General features: G+C 41.7%; 1 protein-coding gene across 2 annotated transcripts in view; it reads right to left on the bottom strand.

The window, feature by feature from the left end:
- Positions 1 to 2018: 2018 nt before the first annotated feature.
- LOC105472134 (ubiquitin conjugating enzyme E2 G1) overlaps positions 2019 to 24205 on the bottom strand; it is a 103295-nt gene continuing 81108 nt past the window's right edge. For both annotated transcript variants that reach the window (XM_011725127.2, XM_071082177.1), the window contains exons 4-6: positions 22179 to 22357; positions 15477 to 15600; positions 2019 to 5116 (exon numbers count right to left, since the gene is read on the bottom strand). In XM_011725127.2, the coding sequence (XP_011723429.1) occupies positions 15514 to 15600; positions 22179 to 22357 (266 nt within the window). In that variant the 3' untranslated portion in view covers positions 2019 to 5116; positions 15477 to 15513. The remainder of the gene's footprint in view (positions 5117 to 15476; positions 15601 to 22178; positions 22358 to 24205) is intronic.

Below are 24205 nucleotides of genomic sequence, written 5' to 3' on the forward strand. Positions count from 1 at the left end.
TTCAGTTTAGACCCACTTCAGGTTTTGCAGTCAGATTCAGAGGAACTTAGTGTGGTGGTGTCTCAGGCAAGGTACATGAAGAACAGGAAGGGAACAAATGCTGTTTGCCTTAGCTTCAAGAGCACAGGGGAACAGACTCGGGAGGCAGTGCAGTATTACGGCAGGGCGAGAAGAGGAGGACACCTCCACTGGTACTCGGATGAACTGAGTCAAGTACCAGTGTCGACACATCCATGCTCTCTCTGACCCTAGAAAAGTCAGTGTTCCTGGGCTCTGGTTTCCTGACCTGTGAAGAAGGGCTAATAGCACCCAGTAGGTCAGGGAGGCGGTGGAACTGAATCCCAGCCATGCAACTTGTGTGCTCCACAGCGATGGCAAATTAACCTGAGCCTGTTTCCTCATGAGAAATTATTACTTTGGAAGCTTCTTCTAAGAATGTGACTAAAACCTTTAGGAAAAACACATAGCACAAGCTTGCCACAAAAGAGAGGCTCAACAAAAAGAAAAAACCTGATTTCCAGCGCTCTTGTTGGGAATAAATGGAAGTCACTGTGAACATTGGATACTGCTGAGAGGAGGAAAAAAATCAAGTTTCTTGCCTAGGACTTTCTGTGCTGCTCCTATGACTTTGAATGTGTTTGGTTGCCTTTTGTGAAAGGCTTTTCCTTCAGTTTATTTACCTGTGTGAACAGAATTCAAAATTCTTTCATCATTTCACTAAAGCTCAGGGAGGAGTACCAACTCAACAAGCCAAAAAGCCTAATCCTGCCTTGGCAGCCAGATTACACATATCTGAAACTGACCAGAAATACCATGCCCAGCAAATAATGTGATCTGTGAACTGAATCCTGAGGGTTGTGCGCCTCCCCAAGGCAGAAAGGGTTGAATTTGATAAGGTTGTTATTAGCCCTATCCCATGAGAGGGAGAGGGAGATCCACATCTTTCCTGGAAGCCTAGTGCCTCACATACACCACTGAAAACCTGTTCATTTGCATTTGAAGCAGCATGCGAATAAAACGTTTTGGCTCTATACCTTGAGTAGCTGATTATGTCTAAAACTGATGTAAGTTTGGGGATATTGTCTAGACCCTTCCACAAGTTTATTCCAAATATATTTGTCGAGAATTTGCACTCTGGAAATAACCCCTAATCTTCCCAAAACTCCTCTCGGGGGATTTCCTTGTTTATAATTTAGCTGAATAAGAAGTCTGACTCCATGTTCATTTCTCCGAGTTTGTAAGGAAGAGGCCTTAATAGTCACTAGCGATTTATGTCAAGGACAAATAAGCTTTCAACACCTAACGCTAACTCCGTATGAACTATCTGTAAGGATTCAGGATGAAAAGCTGGATGTTGATATCTTGTGTATCTTGTAAAGAAGGTCCTCTACTCAGTCTTACCTCTTTCGTCAGGAACTTACTAAACGACCCCTGGGCAGATATTGGGGCATTTTCTCATCTGTTTAGAGGACAGAGGTGGTGACTGAGATGTGACAGTTCACATTTGAGTCTGGGTTCCTCACCTTCCAGCTTATCTTTATGGCAGAGCCAGTTGAGGCCAAAGGCAAAATCCCCAATAATGTTCTCATATGTGCTCACCTGAAGGTTCTAAATCACAGTGCACACAGACTCTGAGTTAAAATGGTGCGTGGCCACGTCCTGGAGATCTAAAGAGCATCATCATCAGCTTGGAAGGTAAGCTAACGTCTCCGGTTCCTTCTTTAAAGTCTGTGAAATACGAGGTTTCCCTGTGGTCCCTTTGGCATCATGTGCTGTTTATACAGAAAGAGTCCCACAACTTGCTTTTGAGACCTGCATCCTAAAACCAAAACAGCTCATGATACAGCCTCTAAGTCGTCATTTATTGATTTATAGAGCACCCATCACATGAACGAGGTGCTTTACAATACAGTCAACATCACAACAGAACTCACATCGTTAAATACAATCAACAAATTACAGAACTAAAAAAACTGAAACGAAGCAACATTATGTCAAATTTCAAAGATGCTGAGAAGTGGCAGTACAAAAAAAGGTAATTCCACCAACTGGAGACCAGACGGGCAAAGATACACAGGCACCACAGCCCAGAGCGGGCAAATTTGTAGAGGGTGAGCGAGCACATCAAATCAAATTTCCCAACCAAGAATGAAGGCCGTTAAAGATACTGACACCCACGTGATCACAGTACTAGTGGAATAACCTCACACACGTTACCTTAGAATAACAAGAAGTCAACCTCATATGGATTTTAAACTCAAGAGGCCAGAAAGCCACTGAGATCGTCTATCCCATACGAGCACAGACTGAAATCTACATGCCTCTACGAGAACTTGGAATAAATTTAGGAAACAGCCAACAGTTCTACAATCCATAAGATCTAAGGAGATGTTGTTGATGGTTGGCACAAGTTCAGGGGTAAAATATCGTTTTCCTAAAGCAGAGAAGAATCACCTCACATCGATGGTGAGGCACTGGTGGAACAAAAGCCACCTGGTTCAGTGTCACCTGAGTGTGGGTTTCATATCAAATGTAGAGGCATTTAAATTTACATTATCAGATGAACACTGAGAAAGGCACAGATGACATCTCTGACAGAGGAAGGGAAGTCGTAACATCTATGTAGGCCTGTTTCAGTGTGTAACAGAGTCAGGGCACTAGGTGGAAAAGCATGTGAAGAGAGACGCACTCATTCCTGGCTCTTACTTCCACTCCCATAGAGCTAGCCCTAACAAAAAAAAAACACATGGTTTTATCAAAGTAACTGCATTAAAGTGGCACTTAAAGTTCAAAAATAGTTGTCCCTGAGTTACTAGGTCATTTGCTGCTTGCTGAAGAGTCAGATCCCAAGTTTCACCTCAATAGATTGCTAGCAGAATTACAGCAATAGGAGAGCAAAATTCTAACTCCATTTTGCCACAAGCAACCACCATGTGAACAATTTCTGATTTAAGAGTAAAAAGGGAGGGATCCCATCTCTTAAAAAAAAATTTTTTTTAATTAGCCAGGCATGGTGGCATACACCTACAGTCCTAGCTACTCAGGAGGCTGAGGCAGGAGGATCACTTGAGCCCAGGAGGTCAAAGCTGCAGTTAGTTATGATCGTTGCCACTGCACTCCAGCCTGGGTGACAGAGAGACCCAGTTTCTTAAAAAAAAAAAAAAAAAAAAGGGAAAAAGGATTGCATTCCAAGTCCCTTGAGGGTGTACAGTGCTGACATTTTGGGGCAACTATTTTTACAGAGTCTTTGGAAAAAAACCAACTCACAAAGTTCTTGAAGAACACTGGTTTCCAATGAATCAATTTCCAGTCACAACACATTTACGGGTTTTTATAAGGTTTGTGGGTTTGTATAATGTTTACGGGTTTTTATAATGCTTCAGAGTAGAGAACAGACAGGGGTTTAGAAAAAAATCACTCTCTACTGTGACGACATCCTCAACCATTTTATTTCTGCTTAAAAAAGGACATACAACGTTTGTAGAGGTCTGGGCTCTTGGCAGCAGTTCCTTCACTCTTCTGCCAAAGCATTTCTGCAAACCCCATAGAGCAGAGATGCACGAATTCTCACTGATTCTCACAATCAAACACCATGTCCCATCTGCTACTGTTTCAAGTTCTATCCCTTATAAGCCAAAGACTACTTCCCACACACAACCTCACAATCAACATAAAGGAGCCTAGGGCCTGCCTTTAACACTGCACATGTTCATTTTACCAATTGCTTAAGCTGTTTCAGAAAATGGTATGATATGAAATATATTTAAGCTCAAACATTAATCAAATCCAAGTGTGCTATTGTTAGTGATGGGATACGTCAAATAGCAAAGTGTTTACCCCTGTAATGCTTTTAGATTCACATGAGAGTCTAGATAGAACCAAATACATATACTGCCATGGCCATGTGATTTTCAAGTATTAAAAGTTCATTTGCATAAGGAATCAACCTGAGATTTTCCTAAACCACTTCTCTGGCATTCAGTATTATAGCCTTCATTCAATACAATAAAAGCCAACAACTTGACAATTATTGAAAAAAAAATTATATTTTGGAAGAACTCACTACATAAGGTGACAGAATTCCAAAATCAAATTACATGAAAATATACATCGCAATTTCTTTGTACAATAGGTGAGAAAAATCTGCAGTATAGAAGAATAGAGGCAAAGAAATATGAAGGACTAAGGAGAAGGGTATGAGAGTAAATAGTATTTGTAATAGCAAACCCAGAAGTTAGGTAGAAAGCCTGTAGCTGTGCATGCTTCGTTTATCCAACCTTAATACCGGGCAACTGAAGGGGGAAGAGTCAGATTTGCTATTGTTTGGGGGAAATTTTCTGTAAGTTGAATTAAGAACCATCTATTTTTAGTTCTCGGGGGGTAATGACTGGGATCAAGAGCTCACAACAGCCAATAAATGTTATTGCTATATCCAATCCAAGAGGTGGGTGCAACTAGAATATAAAAAGGACAAAGCACCTAGTGATGACTCCTTCGAAGTCATCATTAAAAATCAAGTAATTGCTCATTAAGTATTTCAGTATTGGAACTAAATCATTTGAGAACATTCTGGCAGATAAGAGATAAAAGCAAAGGGGAGTGTGTCAAAACAAAGAAGATACAAAAGTTTAGTAAGTGAAAAGAGTTTAATGAAGCCTCAATGGTTTAAGGGAAATTAAATGGAAACTTTTAATCCTAATTGCTTTTCATCTGACATGCTTAAAGGAATCCTTTTAAACTGATAAGAAACAATGAATAGGAAAGAAAACCTGCTAAAATCTTTTAGAATTTACACGATTCTTATTCTACTACAAGAAAGCATTATTTGGTACAAGGTGTATTTGTGGATGTACATGAACAGTATATATATTATCCGGATCATGTTGTGCTATGTACAGGTCTTTACAATTCTTCCTGAAGGTTAAAACAGTTCATTAGAATTCCAAATACGTAATCATCTGTAAGTTGGCACTTGTTAGGCTCTTGTCAGCATTGATAACTGGCATGTTTTATTGCAGCCCAGTTCCAGCCAGTGTTTGCCAACTTGTACAACAGAAGTCCAGCAATAGGTGGGTAGAGTGCAGGAAAAACAGTGCCATGTTTCTCAATTGGAGACCTACAACAACAAAAACAACATTATATAGTCAATTTATCAATTACAAAAGAATTAACTGTAAGTAGGTTTTCTCCGTATTAGATTTATTGGGCAACAAATCCTTCATTTCATTCTGAGCTCACTTTGTTTCTGTCTATTACAGTAGCTCACAGCCTCGTGGGTCTATTTAATTTTACATGTAAATTAATTGACATTAAGTACAATTTACAATGTAGTTCCTCAGTCATGTTAACCACATTTTACGTGCTCAACAGTCACATGTGGCTAGTGACTGGCAAGCTGAATGGCACAGCTATGTCTTTATCATCACAGAAAGTTCTAATGGACAGCGCTAATTTAGATTTTTCAATACTTCAAATGTCTTTCAACTTATATTAAATCTAGAATCCATAAGAGAAGATTTAAAAGTCAAGTGATTTAAACATTTGAGGATATTCAGAGAAACAGCTTAAGATTGCCACACTTCCCAACTTGCTAAATTCTATCCACCTCACTATAGCTCCCTTCAAACCCATTTTCTCCACAAAGCCTGCCACAAATGACCCTCCATCCCAATTACAGTTTCTGTTTTCAATCTGTTGGCCTCGTATCGTCAAATTAGACTGTAAGTCAAGAACACATATACGTAAAAAGCAGGACCATCTCATCAAGTCTTACATGCCCAGCAGCATGCTAAGTGCTTTACAAACTCATTTTCTGAATGCTCACATCACCATTATGAAGGAGTCTCCCCGTCTAACCGTGAGGTAAGTTCACATAGCCAATAAATGGCTTTCCTGTTCAAAAAGTTAGAAAAACACTAGGTTGAAGTTTTTGTTTGTTATTTATTTGAGACAGAGTCCCACTCTGTCCCTCATGCTGGAGTGTAATGGCATGAACACGGCTCACCGCAGCCTCCGCGCTCAAGTGATCTTCACACCTCAGCCTCCCAAATAGCTGGGACCACAGGTGCACACCACCATGCCCAGCTGATTTTTAAATTTTTTTGTAGAAACAGGATCTCACCACGTCACCCAGGCTGGTCTTGAACCACAGGCTCAAGCAACGCTGCCACCTCGGCCTCCCAAAGCATTGGGATTACAGCCATGTGCTACTGAACCCAGTGGTTAAAGCTTTAAAAGTCTCACTTTTCAGAGTCTTTATTATATTAATATGTGCTTTGAAAGGGGGGTGGGTGGGGGCGCCAAGGACAGCAGAAAAGGAAACACCCATTAGGATTACATCTTTAAGTCAAGTGTTCCAAAGAACTCAGAAACTCTGAATCTATTGCCATGCACAATTTTGGCCAAAAGAATTCAAACAGAAGATGACTAAGAAATCAAGGGATATAATTTTAAATTCCTCACAGAGAAGCCAAATATACTTAAGAGTTATGGCAAATTTTAACTCACACCAGACATGTTCAAAATTCAGCGTGCCTTCTGAAGCCCAACATGAATTTATCAATCTTTTTTTTTTTTCTTTTGAGACAGAGTCTTGCTCTGTCACCCAGGCTGGAGTGCAGTGGCGAGATCTCAGCTCACTGCAAGCTCTGCCTCCCGGGTTCACGCCATTCTCCTGCCTCAGCCTCCCAAGTAGCTGGGACTACAGGCGCCTGCCACTGTGCACCACCATGCCTGGCTAATATTTTGTATTTTTAGTAGAGAGGGGGTTTCATCCTGTTAGCCAGGATGGTCTCGATCTCCTGACCTCGTGATCTGCCCACCTCAGCCTCCCAAAGTGCTGGAATTAGAGTTATGAGCCACCGCGCCCGGCCAAATTTATCAATTTTACAATCACTCAAATGCAACCATAGCAAAAGCTCTGTTGTGGGGAGAAAGAAAGCTGTTTAGACGACCTCCCTGCAAGATCCTGAGAGGTAGAACGACTGCTAAATGTCTTTCCAAAATACATGTACCAATCAATGTAAACGGCCCTTAGCAAAGCATGAAATGTACTAAATAACAAATATATCACCTTCACCAGATGCACACATGCACATACATATTTTTATTAGAAAATCAAAAGACATACACTGAAACTCAAGAGATGGCCAGGCACAGAGGCTCCTGCCTGTAGTCTCAGCGCTTTGGGAGGCCAAGGTGGGAAGACTGTTAGACACCAGGAGTTCAAGACCAGCCTGGGCAACAGGAGACCCTTGTCTCTACAATAAATAATATAATTAGCCAGCCACGGTGGCACATGCCTGTAGTCCCAGCTACTCGAGAGGCTGAGGTGGGAGGATAACTTGGAGCTCAGAGTTAAAGGCTGCAGTGAGACATGAGTGTACCACTGCACTGAAGCCTGCGTGACAGTGAGAGTGAGACCTTGTCTCAAAAAAGGAGCAGAACAGGGCAGGGGAGGACGCCACTGCACTCCAGCCTAGGCAACAGAGCAAGACTCCCATCTTAAAAAACACAAAATCAGGTGACCTAGCCTTTTAATAGCATAGTTCCAGTTTTAGATAGCATTACCCTTTTCAGCAGGGGAAAAGGAAAATCCATCCCTCTTCCCTTTTAACAAAACTTATACTAAATTCTAAAGAGACAAGGCCTCAGTACCGAAAAGGCAGGTTTTGTCATTCTTTTCTCCAGAAAGGTAAACGTGAAAACTGAATTACCAGCACAGCACTGCAAATAAATGGTGCTGACTTGAAACAGTCATTTACATTTCAAGCATATCCACTTCATAGAATTTATGTTTCAATATTAATTGAAATTATATCAATTGCACTGGTCATTTGCCTCAAATTTTCTCATAATTATGCCTGCTTTTTAACCTAAAAATCTGGAGATGGTTTACCACCAAAGAACTTGAGTGTCTTATTCCATTTATTAATATTTCTAAAACTAGAGTCAAGTCTTTAATTTTCCATATGGCTACAAAACCTAATCTTCTAAAAAGATCTAAAAAGATATATAAAACAGACCAATGTGCTCCCAAATAGAAGCCACTTTTTGATGTTAATGACAAAAATAAAAGTAATTCTTCAATCACAGGCAAGTATTTCAATGATCTTAAGTGTTTCAATGATCTTGTAAGTGAAAACAGCCAATACCAATGAAATTTTCCCCATTACCCTTCAGAAAAAATGCTTCCAAAAGTTCCAAATCACCCTACACAGCCACCCAGTGTACTCTTGACCCATCACCAATCCACTGACTTCTTCCCCCATACTGGGGCCGTGCTGCTCCTCTTCTTCTACCATGAGATTGGTGAGCAGCTCTAACACCAACTTCCTTTCCGAGCTCTCTGTGAGAACTCACTCTCCTAACTCTCCTGCGTGTTACCAAGCCAGTCTCTGTCTCTTCCTCCTGTCCCCTAAATGTGCAGTCTCCAAGCTGTTGTCCTTGACCCTGGTAAGTACTGCTCTTTCTACACCAAACAGATCTTCATCTCTACTCTGGAGACTTGCAATGTCACCAGCAGCCCTACTTCTAACACTCAAAATTGAGTCATGGTCTGCTTCTAATCCCACTGAAGCCTTTTTTGTTTTTTTGGAGACAGAGTCGCCCTCTGTCACCCGGGCTGGAGTGCAGTGGTGCAATCTCCGCCTCCCAGGTTGAAGTGATTCTCCTGCCTCAGCCTCCCGAGTAGCTGGGATTACAGTCGCGCACCACCATCATGGCTAATTTTTTTTTTTCTATTTTTAGTAGAAAGCGGTTTTGCCATGTTGGTCTCAAACTCCCACCCACCCACCTCGGCCTCCAGAAGTGCTGGGATTACAGGCATGAGCCACTGCCCCTGGCCTCCACTGAAGTTTTTAATGTGGTTTAACCTTACTTTATTTTATGCTTGGTCTACCTGGCTAGACAAACAGCTCCTTACAAGCCAGTATAATGTATCTGTCGTATTCTACGTGTTCCCTCCCCTTCCCCAAGAGGACAGTGCCTTTGCAAATGTGTGAGAAATTACTATGGACTCATGCCCCACATCTGCGACGAGGTAAGGCGGGCAGCCTTCTACCTTACCGTGCTGAGTTACACGATGCATAGCCTTCTACCTTGCCGTGCGGAGTTACCCGACGTATAGCCTTCTACCTTACTGTGCGGAGTTACATGATGCATAGCACTTACGCTGGGGCAGTTCCCCAGGACATGGATTCTGAAGCAGAGATTTGAGGTTTGTCAGGAGGTGCTCTCAAAAACAAGAGTGAGGGATGCAAGCTTAGACAAAGGGAGAAGATAAACTAATTCAAGGTAGTTGAAACAAAGGCCTCAGTCAATACTATGTTAGAATGACCTTCCCGAGAATTCCCAAACAAGACAAAAGAGCCAGTTGACCAGGCCTCTGTACCAACCCAACTCCACCCACCTAATCCACTAGTCACGGACTGCAGGTAAGCACCAGGGATTCCAGAAGCTTGGGAATGACTGCTTCCCTCAAGGCAGTCTGCCGACACCGGGCTCACCCTCTCTCACCTGCTCCCTCTGATGAAGCCAACTGCCATGTTGTGAACTGACTCACGGAGAGGCCTGCAGGAGACAGAACTGAGGGAGAACTTCAGCCAACAGGCAGTGAGGAGGAACTCAGTCGTGCTTGGAAGCAGATGCACCCCAGTTGAGTCAACACCTTGACCACAGCCTTGTGAGGGACCTGGAGTCAACCAAGTCACACCCAGATCCCATGGCCATGGAAATCATGAGATAATAAATGTTGTTTCAAGCCACTACGTTTTAGTAATTTGTTAGGTAGCAATAAAGAACGAATACAGTCCCTCTAGCCTTAATGCCGAGCAGAGCCCTCCTTTCCCGTGGTGTGCAGTAGCCATGGTGCTGATCCGTGCCAAGGGGAGGATCTGTTTCCTTCTCCTCTCTATTCTTCCTCCCCCGCAGCTGAATTAGAACATAAGGTATAAGAAACTGATAATCTCTATATAGGGCGAGGTGTAAACACTAACAAAATGTGAGATAAAGCCTGGGCCAAGCAGCATCCACAGTAATCCGTGCATTTTGAGAAAATATGTGTGGCTCATGGACTTGAATGTAGATAAATATGTATTTTCAAATAATCTTAAATTGATTTCATTTTCAGTTCAGCCCAGACAGACTATACATTTTTCAAGTGTTTATAGTGAGTTTTCGTTCACATCTATGTCCCATCACATGACTGAAAACACAAAAAATACTCAGAAAGTGCGTGGTGACAAAGCCGTGAGAAAAGCCAGCCTCCGATAAGAGACAGGTGAGGCTGCTGACTATTCAGTCTACAAAGCCGGACTTGGGGAAACAGGTATCTTTATACTTTTTTTTTTTTTTTTGAGACGGAGTCTCACTCTCTTGGCTCACTGCCTCTGCCTCCTGCAACCTCTGCCTCCTGCAACCTCTGCCTCCGGGATTCAAGTGATTCTCCTGCCTCAGCCTCCCAAGTAGCTGGAATTACAGGCACCCGCCACCACGCCTGGCTAATTTTTGTATTTTTAGTAGAGTCGGGGTTTCACCATGTTGGCCAGGCTGGTCTTGAACTCCTGACCTCAAGTGATCCACCCATCTCGGCCTCCCAAAGTGCTGGGATTACATGCATGCGCCACCGTGCCCGGCCTAAGGAAACAGGTTTCCATGGTATAAAGCCTAAATACAAAAAAATCGTGTAATGACAATGACATTTAAAACTTAGGTGCACATCTCAATAAAAAGAAGACAAACTCATTTATTTAAGCATTTGATATAGCAGGGTTGCCCAATCCTTTGGCTTCCCTGAACCACACTGGAAGACAAATTGTCTGGGGCCACACAAAATACACTGACACTAACCATAGCTGATGAACTTAAAAAGGAAAAAAGAAAAAGAAATCTTAATGTTTTAAGAAATTTTACGAATTTATGCTGGGCTGCATTCAAAGCTGTCCTGGGATACATGTGGCCCACAAGCTGCAGGCTGGACAAGCTAGCATACTATACTGAGTATAACCCATTGTTAGAACACACAAGTGAAGTCACAGATTTTGGTGTGATGTATATTTAATCCAATTTTTAAATGATTACACTTTTAGTTCAACTAACGATTGGTTTAGGTACTTACTGAGGCATTTACTTCCCTAGCAGATTTTTAAAAGATAGTGAAAATAGGAACAATTTTTAGACTGCATGGTATATCTCGTAGTAAAGGGGAGCACTTCTGGTTATAAGAAGAAGATCTAAAAGCACATCTAAATTTTTTCTAGAAACCAGAGACATTAAACATGAAATCAGGATAAATGGTGGATAGACTTTAGCTTTACTTCTGACTTAAACCTTCGCATCTGATACATTTAATCACAAAAATAACAAATTAAAATTAAGATAAACAAGCCAACCGTTGAAAAAGACAAATGCCCATGGCCAGGCACTGTGGCTCACACCTGTAATCCCAGCACTTTGGGAGGCCAAGGTAGGTGGATCACCTGAAGTCAGGAGTTCAAGACACCAACATGGTGAAACCCCGTCTCTACTAAAAAACACAAAATAAGCCAGGAGTGGTTGTGAATGTTCAACCTCTACCTCATACCATACACAAAAATCAATTTCAGTGGATTCAACCCAAATATGAAAGGCAAAAGAGATTTTTGGTGGTTAAAAAAAGAGCAGGCTTTCTAGCTAAGAAACGAAAAGTAAAATCCATAAAGGAAAAAGACTAGTAAGTTCACCTGCATTAAAATTAAGAACCTCAGGCCGGGTGCGGTGGTTCATGTCTGTAATCCCAGCACTTTGGGAGGCTGAGGCACGAGAATTGCTTGAACCCAGGAGGCGGAGGTTGTAGTGAGCTAAGACTGAACCACTGCGCTCCAGCCTGAGCGACAGAGTGAAACTCTGCCAAAAAAAAAAAAAAAAAAAAAAAAAAAAAAAAAAAAATATATATATATATATATATATATGAACCTCAGTTTGTCCAAAGGATACCATAAAGAAAATAGAAGAGGCCGGGCGCGGTGGCTCAAGCCTGTAATCCCAGCACTCTGGGAGGCCGAGACGGGTGGATCACGAGGTCAGGAGATCGAGACCATCCTGGCTAACATGGTGAAACCCCGTCTCTACTAAAAAATACAAAAAACTAGCCAGGCGAGGTGGCGGGCGCCTGTAGTCCCAGCTACTCGGGAGGCTGAGGCAGGAGAATGGCGTGAACCCGGGAGGCGGAGCTTGCAGTGAGCTGAGATCCGGCCACTGCACTCCAGCCTGGGCGACAGAGCGAGACTCCGTCTCAAAAAAAAAAAAAAAAAAAGAAAGAAAGAAAGTAGAAGAACAAGTATACAAATCAACAAACCGAAAAAGTAGTCTAAAAACCTGAACGTGCATTTCGCAGAGAAAACCTCAATGGTCAAACACATGAAACGATACGCAGTTTCATTGGTAACTAGGGCAATGCATACTAAGTCCACAATATCCAGATTGAGAGGGTTCAAGCAATTCTCTTGCTTCAGCCTCCCGAGTGGCTGGGACTATAGGAGTGCACCACTACGCCTTGGTAATTTTTATTTTTTTTTGGTAGAGACGGCATTTCCACCACATGGACCAGGCTGGTTTTGAACTCCTGACGTCAAGTAATCTGCCCATTGAGATGAGATCCCAAAATGCTGGGATTACAGGCATGAGCTACCATGCCAAGTCAGATTGATAATCTTTCAGATTTCTGATAATCTCAAATGTTATTGAGTATATGAAGCAAAGGGAATCTTTCTTTTTTTTTCTTTTTCTTTTGGGACAGAGTCTTGCTCTGTCACCCAGGCTGGAAGGGAGTGGTGCAATCTCAGCTCACTGCAACCTCTACCTCCTGGGTTCAAGCGATTCACTAGCCTTAGCCTCCCGAGTAGCTGGCATTACAGGTCCAAGCCACCATGCCCAGCTAATTTTTGTATTTTTTAGTAGAGACGGGAATTCGCCATGTTGGCCAGGCTGATCTCGAACCCCTGACCTCAGGTGATCTGTCCATCTCCCAGAGTGCTTGGTTACAGGCGTGAGCCACCATGCCCGGCCGGGAATCTTTTTTCTTTTTTTTGGAACGGAGTTTTGCTCTCGTTGCCCAGGCTGGAATGCAGTGGCACGCTTTCGGCTCACTGCAACCTCTGCCTCCCGGGTTCAAGCAATTCTCCTGCCTCAGCCTCCCACCGCACCTGGCTAATTTTTTATATTTTTATAAGAGGCAGGGTTTCACCATATTGGCCAGGTTGGTCTTGAACTCCTGACCTTGTGATCCATCTGCTTCAGCCTCCCAAAGTGCTGGGATTACAGGCATGAGCCACTGCACCCGGCCGCAAAGGGAACATTTATCCTTGCCAATGGGACTATGTAAAGAAGGAACACTTTAGAAAATAATTTGGCATTATCTAGTCAAAATGACATACGTGTACCCTTGATTTAACAATTCCACCCCTAAGTATATACCCTAGAGAAACTCTTACAGTACATGCAAATCAGGAAACAAGGAGAGCCACCCTCTATCACAGAAAAAGAAAAACACCCCTACACCAATTCAGAAAATAACTGCAATGACAGTAAGGAGTAGAGCAGTAATTTACCAAATGAAATAGCACACTTGTGAAATACACCTATTTGCAACAACACAGATCAACCTGAAGAATGTTGAGCAATAAAAGTAACAGAAGAATACATTCGTTATCATTCCACATATAAACAGTTCAAAATCATGAAATATATTGTTTAAAAATGCAAATTTGGTAAAATTATGAAGAAAAGCAATAGTAAACCCAGAATTAGGAATATGAGAAAGAGACAGAAGAAAGCAGTGGCGTGTAGGGGACAGAAGATAATGGTAATGTTCGTTTTCTTAAAATAGGTAGATTCAAGATGTACCATGAAGTGTGATTTTTTTGGACACTGTATTTCAGTTTCTCCCTTAACCCTCACAAATCAATAGGTCTTTTATTGCATAATTTAAATGTCACAAATAGGTCTTATGAATCATCTGGCATCTTGTTTCTGTAGCTGGACAACTCTTAGACCTTATTCACAAACCTGCAGAACTATTCCTTTTTCAGAGACACAGATACTAAATAAATATTTTCTGCTATGTTTTTAACTGTTGCAGCTTGCTGAATCAACGCAGCTGAATTTGAAGCAAGCTCAATGGCCTTCAGAAAACTTCTATAGTAACAAACTATAGAAACGACCCCTGAAAGGATAGTCTTCACTTCAGTTTCTATCATTTCAATATTTAATTTTTTAAAAGAAGAGACCAAATAACCCACATGTGGGCAATTAATCTATATTATTTTCTCTTCTAAGGTAGATGGGTGCCTTCCATCTTTGACTCCTTTCTAGACCTAACATAAACTGTAGACAGATGTTATACAATGAAAGGCAAGTTTTTACTACTGGCCCTATCTGTAAAGACCAAGGAGACAGAAGACCAACTTTTTTTTGTTTGTTTTTTGCTTTTTTTTTGAGATAGAGTCTTGCTCTGTTGTCCAGGCTGGAGTGCTATGGCGCGATGTTGACTTACTGCAACCTCCGGCTCCTGGGTTCAAGTGATTCTCCTCCCTCAGCCTCCTGAGTAGCTGAGATTACAGGTGCACGCCACCACGGCCCAGCTAATTTTTGTATTTTTAGTAGAGGCAGGGTTTCACCTTGTTGTCCAGGCTAGTCTCGAACTCCTGACTTCTGGTGTTCCACCCACCTCGGCTTCTCAAAGTGCTGGGATTACAGGCATGAGCCACTGTGCCCAGCCAGAAGACCAACCTTGAATAGGTAGATGGCTAATAGTCTTGCCTATACCCTACATAATACAGTATATGAAGATATAAGAGGCCGGGAGTGGTGGCTCATGCCTATAATCCCAGCACTTTGGGAGGCCGAGGTGGGCGGATCAGGAGGTCAGGAGATGGAGATCATCCTGGCTAACACTGTGAAACCCCATCTTTACTAAAAATACAAAAAATTAGCCGGGCGTGGTAGCAGGTGCTGTAGTCCCAGCTACTGGGGAGGCTGAGGCAGGAGAATGGCGTGAGCCCGGGAGGCAGAGCTTGCAGAGAGCCAAGATCATGCCACTGTACTCCAGCCTGGGCAACAGAGCGAGACTCGTCTCAAAAACAAAAAAAGATGTAAGAAACATTAGTGCCCAAGTGATCAGGATGCTAGATCAAAAAGTCAAACAAAGAAACTAAACTGAAATAAGAACCTTATCATTAGAAACTTTACCATCAGTGAAAAGAAATAGGCCACCAGCATACTAACCATATGAAAGCAGAATATCTAGTCAAAAACAGTTGATGTCTTAGGAGAAAAGCAAGCAGATTATACAGTAGTTTTAAGAACGAGACTACTGGATAATACCATTAAAAAATGAAGTCAATGAAAAAATGTAATTCAAATACCCAAATCATACAATTTCCAAAAACTAATATGATACTTACAAAAAAACAAAAGTATGATATTTAAAATAAACTTACCCTGAAATAAGTGAAGTTACTAGCTGCTAAATAAATGTCACTCAAAAGCAGTCTCTTGGCTTTTTCTTACACAGCGGGCAACTTTTCTTTTAAATTCTCCATTTCTATCTTCCCTCCATTCTTTCTGTAGATTAAAAAGCAGTATCAAGTGATTTCATGCAAACTCCTCTTTATAATCTCAAATATTTATTTTAATTTTGAATGTAATCCCTTGGTGATTTGTCCACTTCAAAAATATTATAAAGCTGATAAGGTAGAAAGCAGTTAGACATACTTTTGCAAGACACTACCAGGATATACAGGCAGAAATCTCCTATGCAAATTCCCTCTACATTAAAAATTATCTTTAAAAAAGAAAAAGATCACAAAAGAACATTTACAGTTTTGTATTACACTGAAAAAGAAAGTTAAAATACACAAATAAGACATTCAGGCCAGGCGCCGTGGCTCACGGCTATAATCCCAGCACATTGTGAGGCCGAGGTGGGTGAATCATGAAGTTTGAGACCAGCCTGACCAATATGTTGAAAGTAAAAGTACAAAAATTAGCCAGACGTGGTGGCCCATGCCTGTAATCCCAGCTACTCAGGAGGCTGAGGCAGGAAAATCACCTGAACCGGGGAGGCAGAGGTTGCTGTGACCTGAGATGGCACCACTGCACGGCAGCCTGGACGACAGAGCAACTCTGTCTCAAAAAAAAAAAAAGACATTCAGTTGCTAATCTGAAGGATTACCAACTCTCCCTATTGGAAACTACCAGAATATAAACATAAACATGTCTGCAACGTAAGGTAGGTAGGTGGGATGCATCATATTGAGATGATACTAAGTACCTTTTCTAGTGTAGAGAAAAACACATGACAATTATCACTGTCACTGTCTGACATGCAAAAATGGAACAGAACAGTGGGGTAATGAGGGGAGGGGAAGAGAAGGGAAGGAGAGAGAGAGAGCCAGACAGAGAGGAATTGGGGGAGAGGGGAAACAAAGGGAAAAGGGTCTATTAAACAGAGGCCTAAAGAAGCTAAAATTTGGAAATGGCAAATCTGAGAAGAGCCTGAATAAAAAGTGGGGCTGAGGCCGTGCATGGTGGCTCACACCTATAATCTCAGCACTTTGGGAGGCCGAGGCAGGACCTCAGAATCACCTGAGATCAAGACTTCAACACCAGCCTGGCCACCATGATGAAACCCATCTCAACTAAAAGATACAAAAATCAGCTGGACATGGTGGCGCACGCCTGGAGTCCCAGCTACTTGGGAAGCTGAGGCGGGAGAATCGCTTGAACCTGAGAGGCAGACGTTGCAGGGAGCCAATATCGCACCACTGCACTCCAGCCTGAGCGACAGAGCAAGACTCCGTCGCTCAAAAAAAAGAGGGACTGAAAATAGAGATTAACTGAAAGTTTGTATACTCAACATTTTCCCTCACCTATATCAAAATGTTAACTTTCCCAAAATAATAATGATAATATATAAATTTTGTATAAATATACTGAAGAATACTATAATTAGAACTGCTAGGCTAGGTACTGTGGCTCATGCCTGTAATCCCAGCACTTTGGGAGGCAGAGGCAAGTGGATCACCTGAAGTTAGGAGTTCAAGACCAGCCTGGCCAACATGGTGAAACCCCCATCTCTACTAAAAATACAAAAAAATTAGCCAGGCATAGTGGCACACGCCTATAATCCCTGTTACTCAGGAGGCTGAGGTGGGAGAATCGCTTGAACTCAGGAGGCAGAGGTTGCAGTGAGCCAAGATCGCGCCACTGCATTCCAGCCTGGGCGACAGAGCGAGACTCTTGTCTCAGAAAAACCAAAAAATAAATAAAAGAACTGCTAGTGTGGGTATTGGTGCCAAAAACAATTACTCCTTCATTTTGGAATTTAAATGACACCTCTTCCTCCAACCCTTATTTTCAGTTTAGTACCTGCTTTGTCTTCCATATAGCTATATAGCCATACAGCTTTGAATGACATAAATACCATTTCTTTTTTCCCCAGACTGTCACTGTCACTTCTTTTTCTCTCTTTTTTTTTTTTTTTTTTTTGAGATAAGGTCTCACTCTGTTGCCTGGGCTGAAGTGCAGCGGTGATCATAGCTCACTGCAGGCTTGAACACCTGAGCTCATGCAATCAATCCCCCCACCTCAGCCTCTGGAGCGTCTAGGACTACATGTACACATCACCACACCCAGCTAATTTTTGTACTTTTTGTAGATTGGGTTTCACCATGTCGCCCAGGCTGATCTCGAAATCCTGGCCTCAAGTAACTCAACTGCCTCGGCATCCCAAAGTGCTGGGATTACAGGCATAAGCTACCACGCCCAGCCTCAAAATAATTTAAAAGGAAAATTTCCCAGGGCTGGTAGTCTTTAAAATTAAAGCAAATTTTAATTTGGCAAATTAAAAAGAGTTCACACAACTCTGTGAAATTTCCAAAGACCAACAATAAAGAAAAGAACCTAAAGACAATGGGGAAAAAAAAGAAAAGGAAAAAAGAACAAGTCACCTAAAAATGGAAAAGAATCAACCTAGCATCAATTTTCACATCGGCAATAATAAATGGTAAAATATAAATTCTACGTAAATTTGATTTTCTTCCTATAATATTAGAAACCAAGCATCAATCAAGTATAAGGGAAGAATAAAAGCACCTTACATCATAAATAGACTAAGGATTTCATTGCCACATACCCTAAGAGATTACTCTAGGATGAAGGAGGAAATCAACCAAGAAAAAAAAGAAGAAATGGGATCCATGAAACAAAAGATTCAATTGAGAAGAGCAGTAAAGGGGTAATCTGAGCAAGTCAGCTAAGCAGCAGGCTGAGAAAGTCAATCAAATCTGGGGCCAAAGCGGCCAGATCAGACATAAAGAGATCAAGACCATCCTGGCCAACGTGGTGAAACCCCGTCTCTACTAAAAATACAAAAAATTAGCTGGGCATGGTGGCATGTGCCTGTAGTCGCAACTACTCAGGAGGCTGAGGCAGGAGGATTGCTTGAACTTGGGAGGTAGAGGTTGCAGTGAGTTGAGATTGTGCCACTGCACTCTAGCCTGGCGACAGAGGGAGACTACATATTAAAAAAAAAAAAAAAAAAAAAAACATGGAGCCAAAGAATAAAGGGATCCAGGAAAGAGGTGGCTAAGAAAAATGGGGGTTTCCTGGAATATGTACTGCTGATTGAGAGGTCAGAAAAACAATACTATGAAAACACGATCAAAGGTGTAATATGCAAGAAGAAAAAGCAAGTAAGAACAGTAAACTGGGCCAGGTGTGGTGGCTCACAACTATAATCCCAGCACTTTGGGAAGCTGAGGTGGGTGAACCACCTGAGGTCAGGAGTTTGAGACCAGCCTGACCAACATGGCAAAACCCTGTCTCTACCAAAAACACAAAAATTAGCCAGATGTGGTGGCATGCGCCTGTAATCCCAGCTACTAAGAAGGCTGAGGCAAGAGACTCACTTGAACCTGGGAGGTGGAGGTTGCAGTGAGCTGAGATTGTGCCACTGCACTCCAGCCTGAGTAAGAGTGAGACTCTGTCTCAAAAAAAGAATAGTAAACTGTTTATAAGTCATGGTTTTTGGTTTTCATATGAGACAACTAACTAGTTAAATCAGAAGAAAGAATCAGTGGGTTTCAAGAAAAAAAAATGGAATAGATTTTGCACAATTTGTGGTGTTTGGACTAGAACTCAAGTTTGCATATTTCAACTTCACATTAAGGCCTATTTCAACACGTAGGAAAATGTTTAACATCAAGAGAATAACTTTACTTTGGCAGTACATTTGGCTTTTTTTGCGATTCAGCTATTTTGAGGGTTAATAAACATTTTTGCATATTCATGGTCTTGGTTATTGGCTATTAATTTACTCTTCTTTAAGATAAAAGGGCCAGGGCAGGGGCCGGTGGCTCATGCCTGTAATCCTAGCACTTTGGGAAGCCGAGGCGGGCGGATCACGAGGTCAGGAGATCGAGACCATCCTGGGTAACACGGTGAAACCCTGTGTCTACTAAAAATACAAAAAAATTAGCCAGTGGTAGTGGCGGGTGCCTGTAGTCCCAGCTACTCGGGAGGCTGACGCAGGAGAATGATGTAAACCTGGGAAGTGGATGTTGCAGTGAGCCGAGATCGCGCCACTGCACTCCAGCCTGGGCAACAGAGTGAGACTCTGTCACCAAAAAAAAAAAAAAAAAAAAAAAAGGGCTGGATGTGGTGGCTCATGCCTGTAATCCCAGCACCTTGGGAGGCCGAGGTGGGCGGATCACTTGAAGTCAGGAGCCTGGCCAACATGGTGAAACCCCATCTCTACTAAAAACACACAAAAAAATTGCTGGGTGTGGTTCCGCACATCTGTAATACCAGCTACTTGGGAGGCCTAAGGCAGGAGAATCGCTTGAACACGGAAGGCAGAGGTTGTGGTTGCAATGAGGTGAGATCACACCACTGCACTCCAGCCTGGGCGACAGAGCAAGACTCTGTTTCAAAAGGGCAAACACATACGTAAAATAAAAAAGGCAACTTGTCAGCTCTGATTTTTTTTTTTTTTTTTGAGAGAGTCTCGCACTGTCACTCTGGCTGGAGTGCAGTGGTGCAATCTCGGCTCACTGCAAGCTCCGCCTCCCAGGTTCAAGCAATTTTCCGTGCCTCAGCCTCCCAAGTAGCTGGGATTACAGGCACGTGCCACCACGTCTGGCTAATTTTTTTGTATTTTTAGTAAAGACGGGGGTTTCACTATGGCTCAAACTCCTGACCTTGTGATCTGCCCGCCTCAGCCTCCCAAAGAGCTGGGATTATAGGTGTGAGCCACCACACCCAGCCAACTCTGATCTTATTATTAAAATTGCTGATAGTTGAGCATGAACCAAATAAACATTCATCAGTTCTCTCTCAAAATGATTCCCTAGGATTTCTTTTAATGCAGCTATCACCCCTTCTCCCTTATCATCTCTTACATTGTTTAGACTAATACTTGATTAAATAGAAAGATAGTTTTCTGCAGTTTTTAGTTCAATTCTATTATTAATTTCAGTCATAGCTTTCAAAGGGAGTTATCTATAGTGTCTTAGTCTAGATATAAGATTCCACCCAAGTTATTATTAACCTAAGAAAAAAGGTAAATTTTATGCCCTGGCTTTGGTATATAGTACTAACAAAGGTTCTCAGAATAAGAATGAAAGGCTTTTCAAAGAAGGAGAGAAGGCTAAGGAACTAGGAACTATTCTGGATTAAAGTAAACTAATAAAACTTGAATACAAATATAACAGAGGTTCCTAGACTAGCCTCTGGATTTAAAAAGAAAAAAAGCTGCAGGATGGGGGTGTGGCAGCTATAAAGAATACGGGACAATCCAATCCAATGTGAATATAGATTGTATATAGTACCACATCAACGACAGACTTGTACTGTGTAAGTCTGTAAGTAAGTCTGTCATATGGAAAGACAGAATTGTTCTTAGGGAACAGATCCTGAAACATTTTGGGGTGAAGGGTTATGGTATCTATAAACTACTCTCAAACTGTTTAGAAAAAAGTGTTGCAAAATTTCTACAATTGGTGAATCTAGGTGAAAGGTATGGTGGTGTTCATTTAACTAATACATTTTTTTCTACAGATGTGAAACTTTTGAAAATTGAGAACTTGGGGATAATAACATGAACTTTAGACTAGGCATTAAATTGTCTTAGGTATGACAATTGCTTTTGTTTTTAGAGTCCAGGTCTCGCTCTGTCTCCCAGGCTGGAGTGCAGTGACATGATCTCGGCTCACTGCAACCTCCGCCTCCCGGGTTGAAGCCATTCTCCTGCCTCAGCCTCCCAAATAGCTGGGACTACAGGCGCCTGCTACCACACCCAGCTCATTTTTTGTATTTTTAGTAGAGACGGGGTTTCACCATGTTAGCCAGGATGGTCTCAATACCCTGACCTTGTGATCCTCCCGCCTCAGCCTCCCAAAGTGCTGGGATTACAGGCGTGAGTCACCGTGCCCAGCCCCGATTCCTTACTTTTTATCTTTTGTGTTAACTACTGTAGGATTTTGCTCTGTGGTTACCATGAGGCTTACAAAAAAATTTCATAGCTACGACAAGCCATTTTAAGTTGATAAAAATCTGACTGCATTGAAAAACTACACTTCTGCTCTGCCCATCCCACCCCCAATTCTAAATTGGGTGTCACAGTTTCCATCCTAATAACGTACAGTATTCTTGAAAACTGCGGAGAGGAGAATTTAAGTGTTCCCACAACAAAATTAGTAAGCATGTGAGGTAATGCGTATGTGAATTAGCTCAATTAGTCACTCCACAACATATACATATTTCAAAACAACAAGTTGTATACAATAAATATGCACTTTTGGCCAGGCATGGTGGCTCACACATGTCATTGGAACAATTTGGGAGGCCAAGGCCGGAGGACCACTTGGGTCCAGGAGTTTGAGGTTGCAGTGACCTATGATGGTGCCACTGCACTCCAGCCTAGGTGACAGAGAGAGACCCTGTCTCAAAAAAAAAAAAAAAATACATAAATAAATATATTTATATTTATTTTGTCAAAAATAAGAACTATGGAAAGATACATATACACACACACACACACACATATGCATGCACACATTCATGCATACTTACATACATACTAACTATAGTTCAAGTTTTATCACAAGGGAAAGTGAAGGGAAGACGTGTGACCGCCTTACCGCAGCATCAACATTAGCAGGTGAGTCTCCATTAGGGTCTGCCAGCATAGAAATGACACTAATCATGATGGTTTCCACTGTGTGGATAGGGAGCCAGCGTTCTTCTGGCTTTTCATAACCATACTTATCTTCCCCAGGCTCATGAAGAATAGAAATGCACACATCACCATTTTTATCAACTGCAAAATTCAAGAAGAGGCTTGTTTCATATATTGCTAATTTGGTTATACACAAAATTATCAATTACAAATGTGACCCTGATTCACACAGTGCCTTTATCAAACATGACACATACACAGAAGTTAATGTCCAAAATGGAACGTGTTGACTTTTTTAGGAAGACTATAGTATAGATTTTACCAAATACACAGGATCCATCTGACAAACCCAGTAGGAATGTAAGCTATCTTTTTATTTATGTAAAACATAAAGCTATCTAGTATATAGATGGTGCCTAACATTTACATGTCCTAAGTATAATATAATAAATGAATAAATAGCAACTATTGGATGCATTCATTTGCAGAAAGCATATTTTTCCAAATACCAGCAACTGAGTTTCTATGTAATGGCTTCCTAGTTTCCCCACTAACTTACCGACTTAAATTAGTGATAGTCAAAGGCCGAGAGATTTTCCTAAGAAATGTATTTTTACAATCATATAAAGGCAAAATTGTATTTTCTGGGAAAGGAGTATATTCAAATTCACAAAACAAACATGCCATACTGCCAATGAAAACTCATCAACATATATGACACTCATGAGGCCTCCTTTCCATGAACACATTTAATAAGAAAAACATCCTTATTTTTAGGAGACATGTATTGACCTGTTTAAGTGGTTCGGCAAAAAGTAAAATACTACTTATTGATTAAAAAAAAAATCTTAATCCACTAATTCATTTATACATCATACAAATAATCCCTATTGTGAAACGAATCTTTTATGGTAACGTTTACTCACTGTAAATTTTTTTTAAAAGCACACTTTGAGGAAGAAATTTTAGAAAGGAATTTGAGTAGTGACAATATTTATGTATATTTCATTCCTAACTTATCCTATATAGTCTAACAAATTTGTGAATAAATATAATTCTAAATCTTATTTTTCATTTCACAACATCAGTATTTCTGCTGTTATGAACTCTGGGTAATCAGAATCAAAGTCTGTATATACCAATCAATATCACTGCTCTCTTAATTCAACAAATTCTTATTTTTTGGTGGTGGTGTTGCTGTTTTGGTTTTTTTCGAGACAGGGTCTCACTTTGTCACCCAGCTGGAGTGCAGTGGTATGATCACAGCTCTATCCAGGCTCAAGCGATCCTCCTGCCTCAGTCCCCGAAGTAGCTGGGACCACAGGCACATGGCATGATGCCTGGCTAACCTGGCTTTTTTTTTTTTTGGTAGAGATGGGGTCTCACTGTGTCACCCAGGCTGGTCTGAAACTCCTGGCTCTAGCAATCCTCCCACCTCAGCCTCCCAGGTAGTTGGGACCATAGGCACATGGCACCATTCCTGGCTTTTTTTTTTTTTCTTCTTGGTAAAGATATCGTCTTACTATATTGCCCAGCCTGGTCCCACACACTTGGGACACTCCCACATTAGCCTCGCAAAGGGCTGGGATTACAGGAAAGAGCCCCTGCGCCAGCCAACAAATACTTTTTCAAAGCCTACTGCATGCCAGGCACACATGTGACAGAGAAGTACAGCAGTGAATATATGACAGGAAAGGCCCACGTCTTCAATGTTTTATGTATGAGTTTTTCTATAATTAAGGTTCCTCTTCCCAATCCATCCCTATCTGCTAGTAAAATCTATTAACTAAAATAGAATCGGGGCAAGAATAACATTGAGGGCCAGGCGTGGTGTCTCAAGCCTGTAATCCCAGCACTTGGGGAGGCCAAGGAGGGTGGATTACCTGCGGTCAGGAGTTCAAGACCAGTCTGGCCAACATGGAGAAATCCCATCTCTACTAAAAATACAAAATTAGCCAGGCATTGTGGCACACACCTGTAATCCCAGCT

This window comes from Macaca nemestrina, chromosome 17 (genome assembly GCF_043159975.1).
Source record: "Macaca nemestrina isolate mMacNem1 chromosome 17, mMacNem.hap1, whole genome shotgun sequence".
In the NCBI taxonomy this organism is placed as follows: Eukaryota; Metazoa; Chordata; class Mammalia; order Primates; family Cercopithecidae; genus Macaca; species Macaca nemestrina.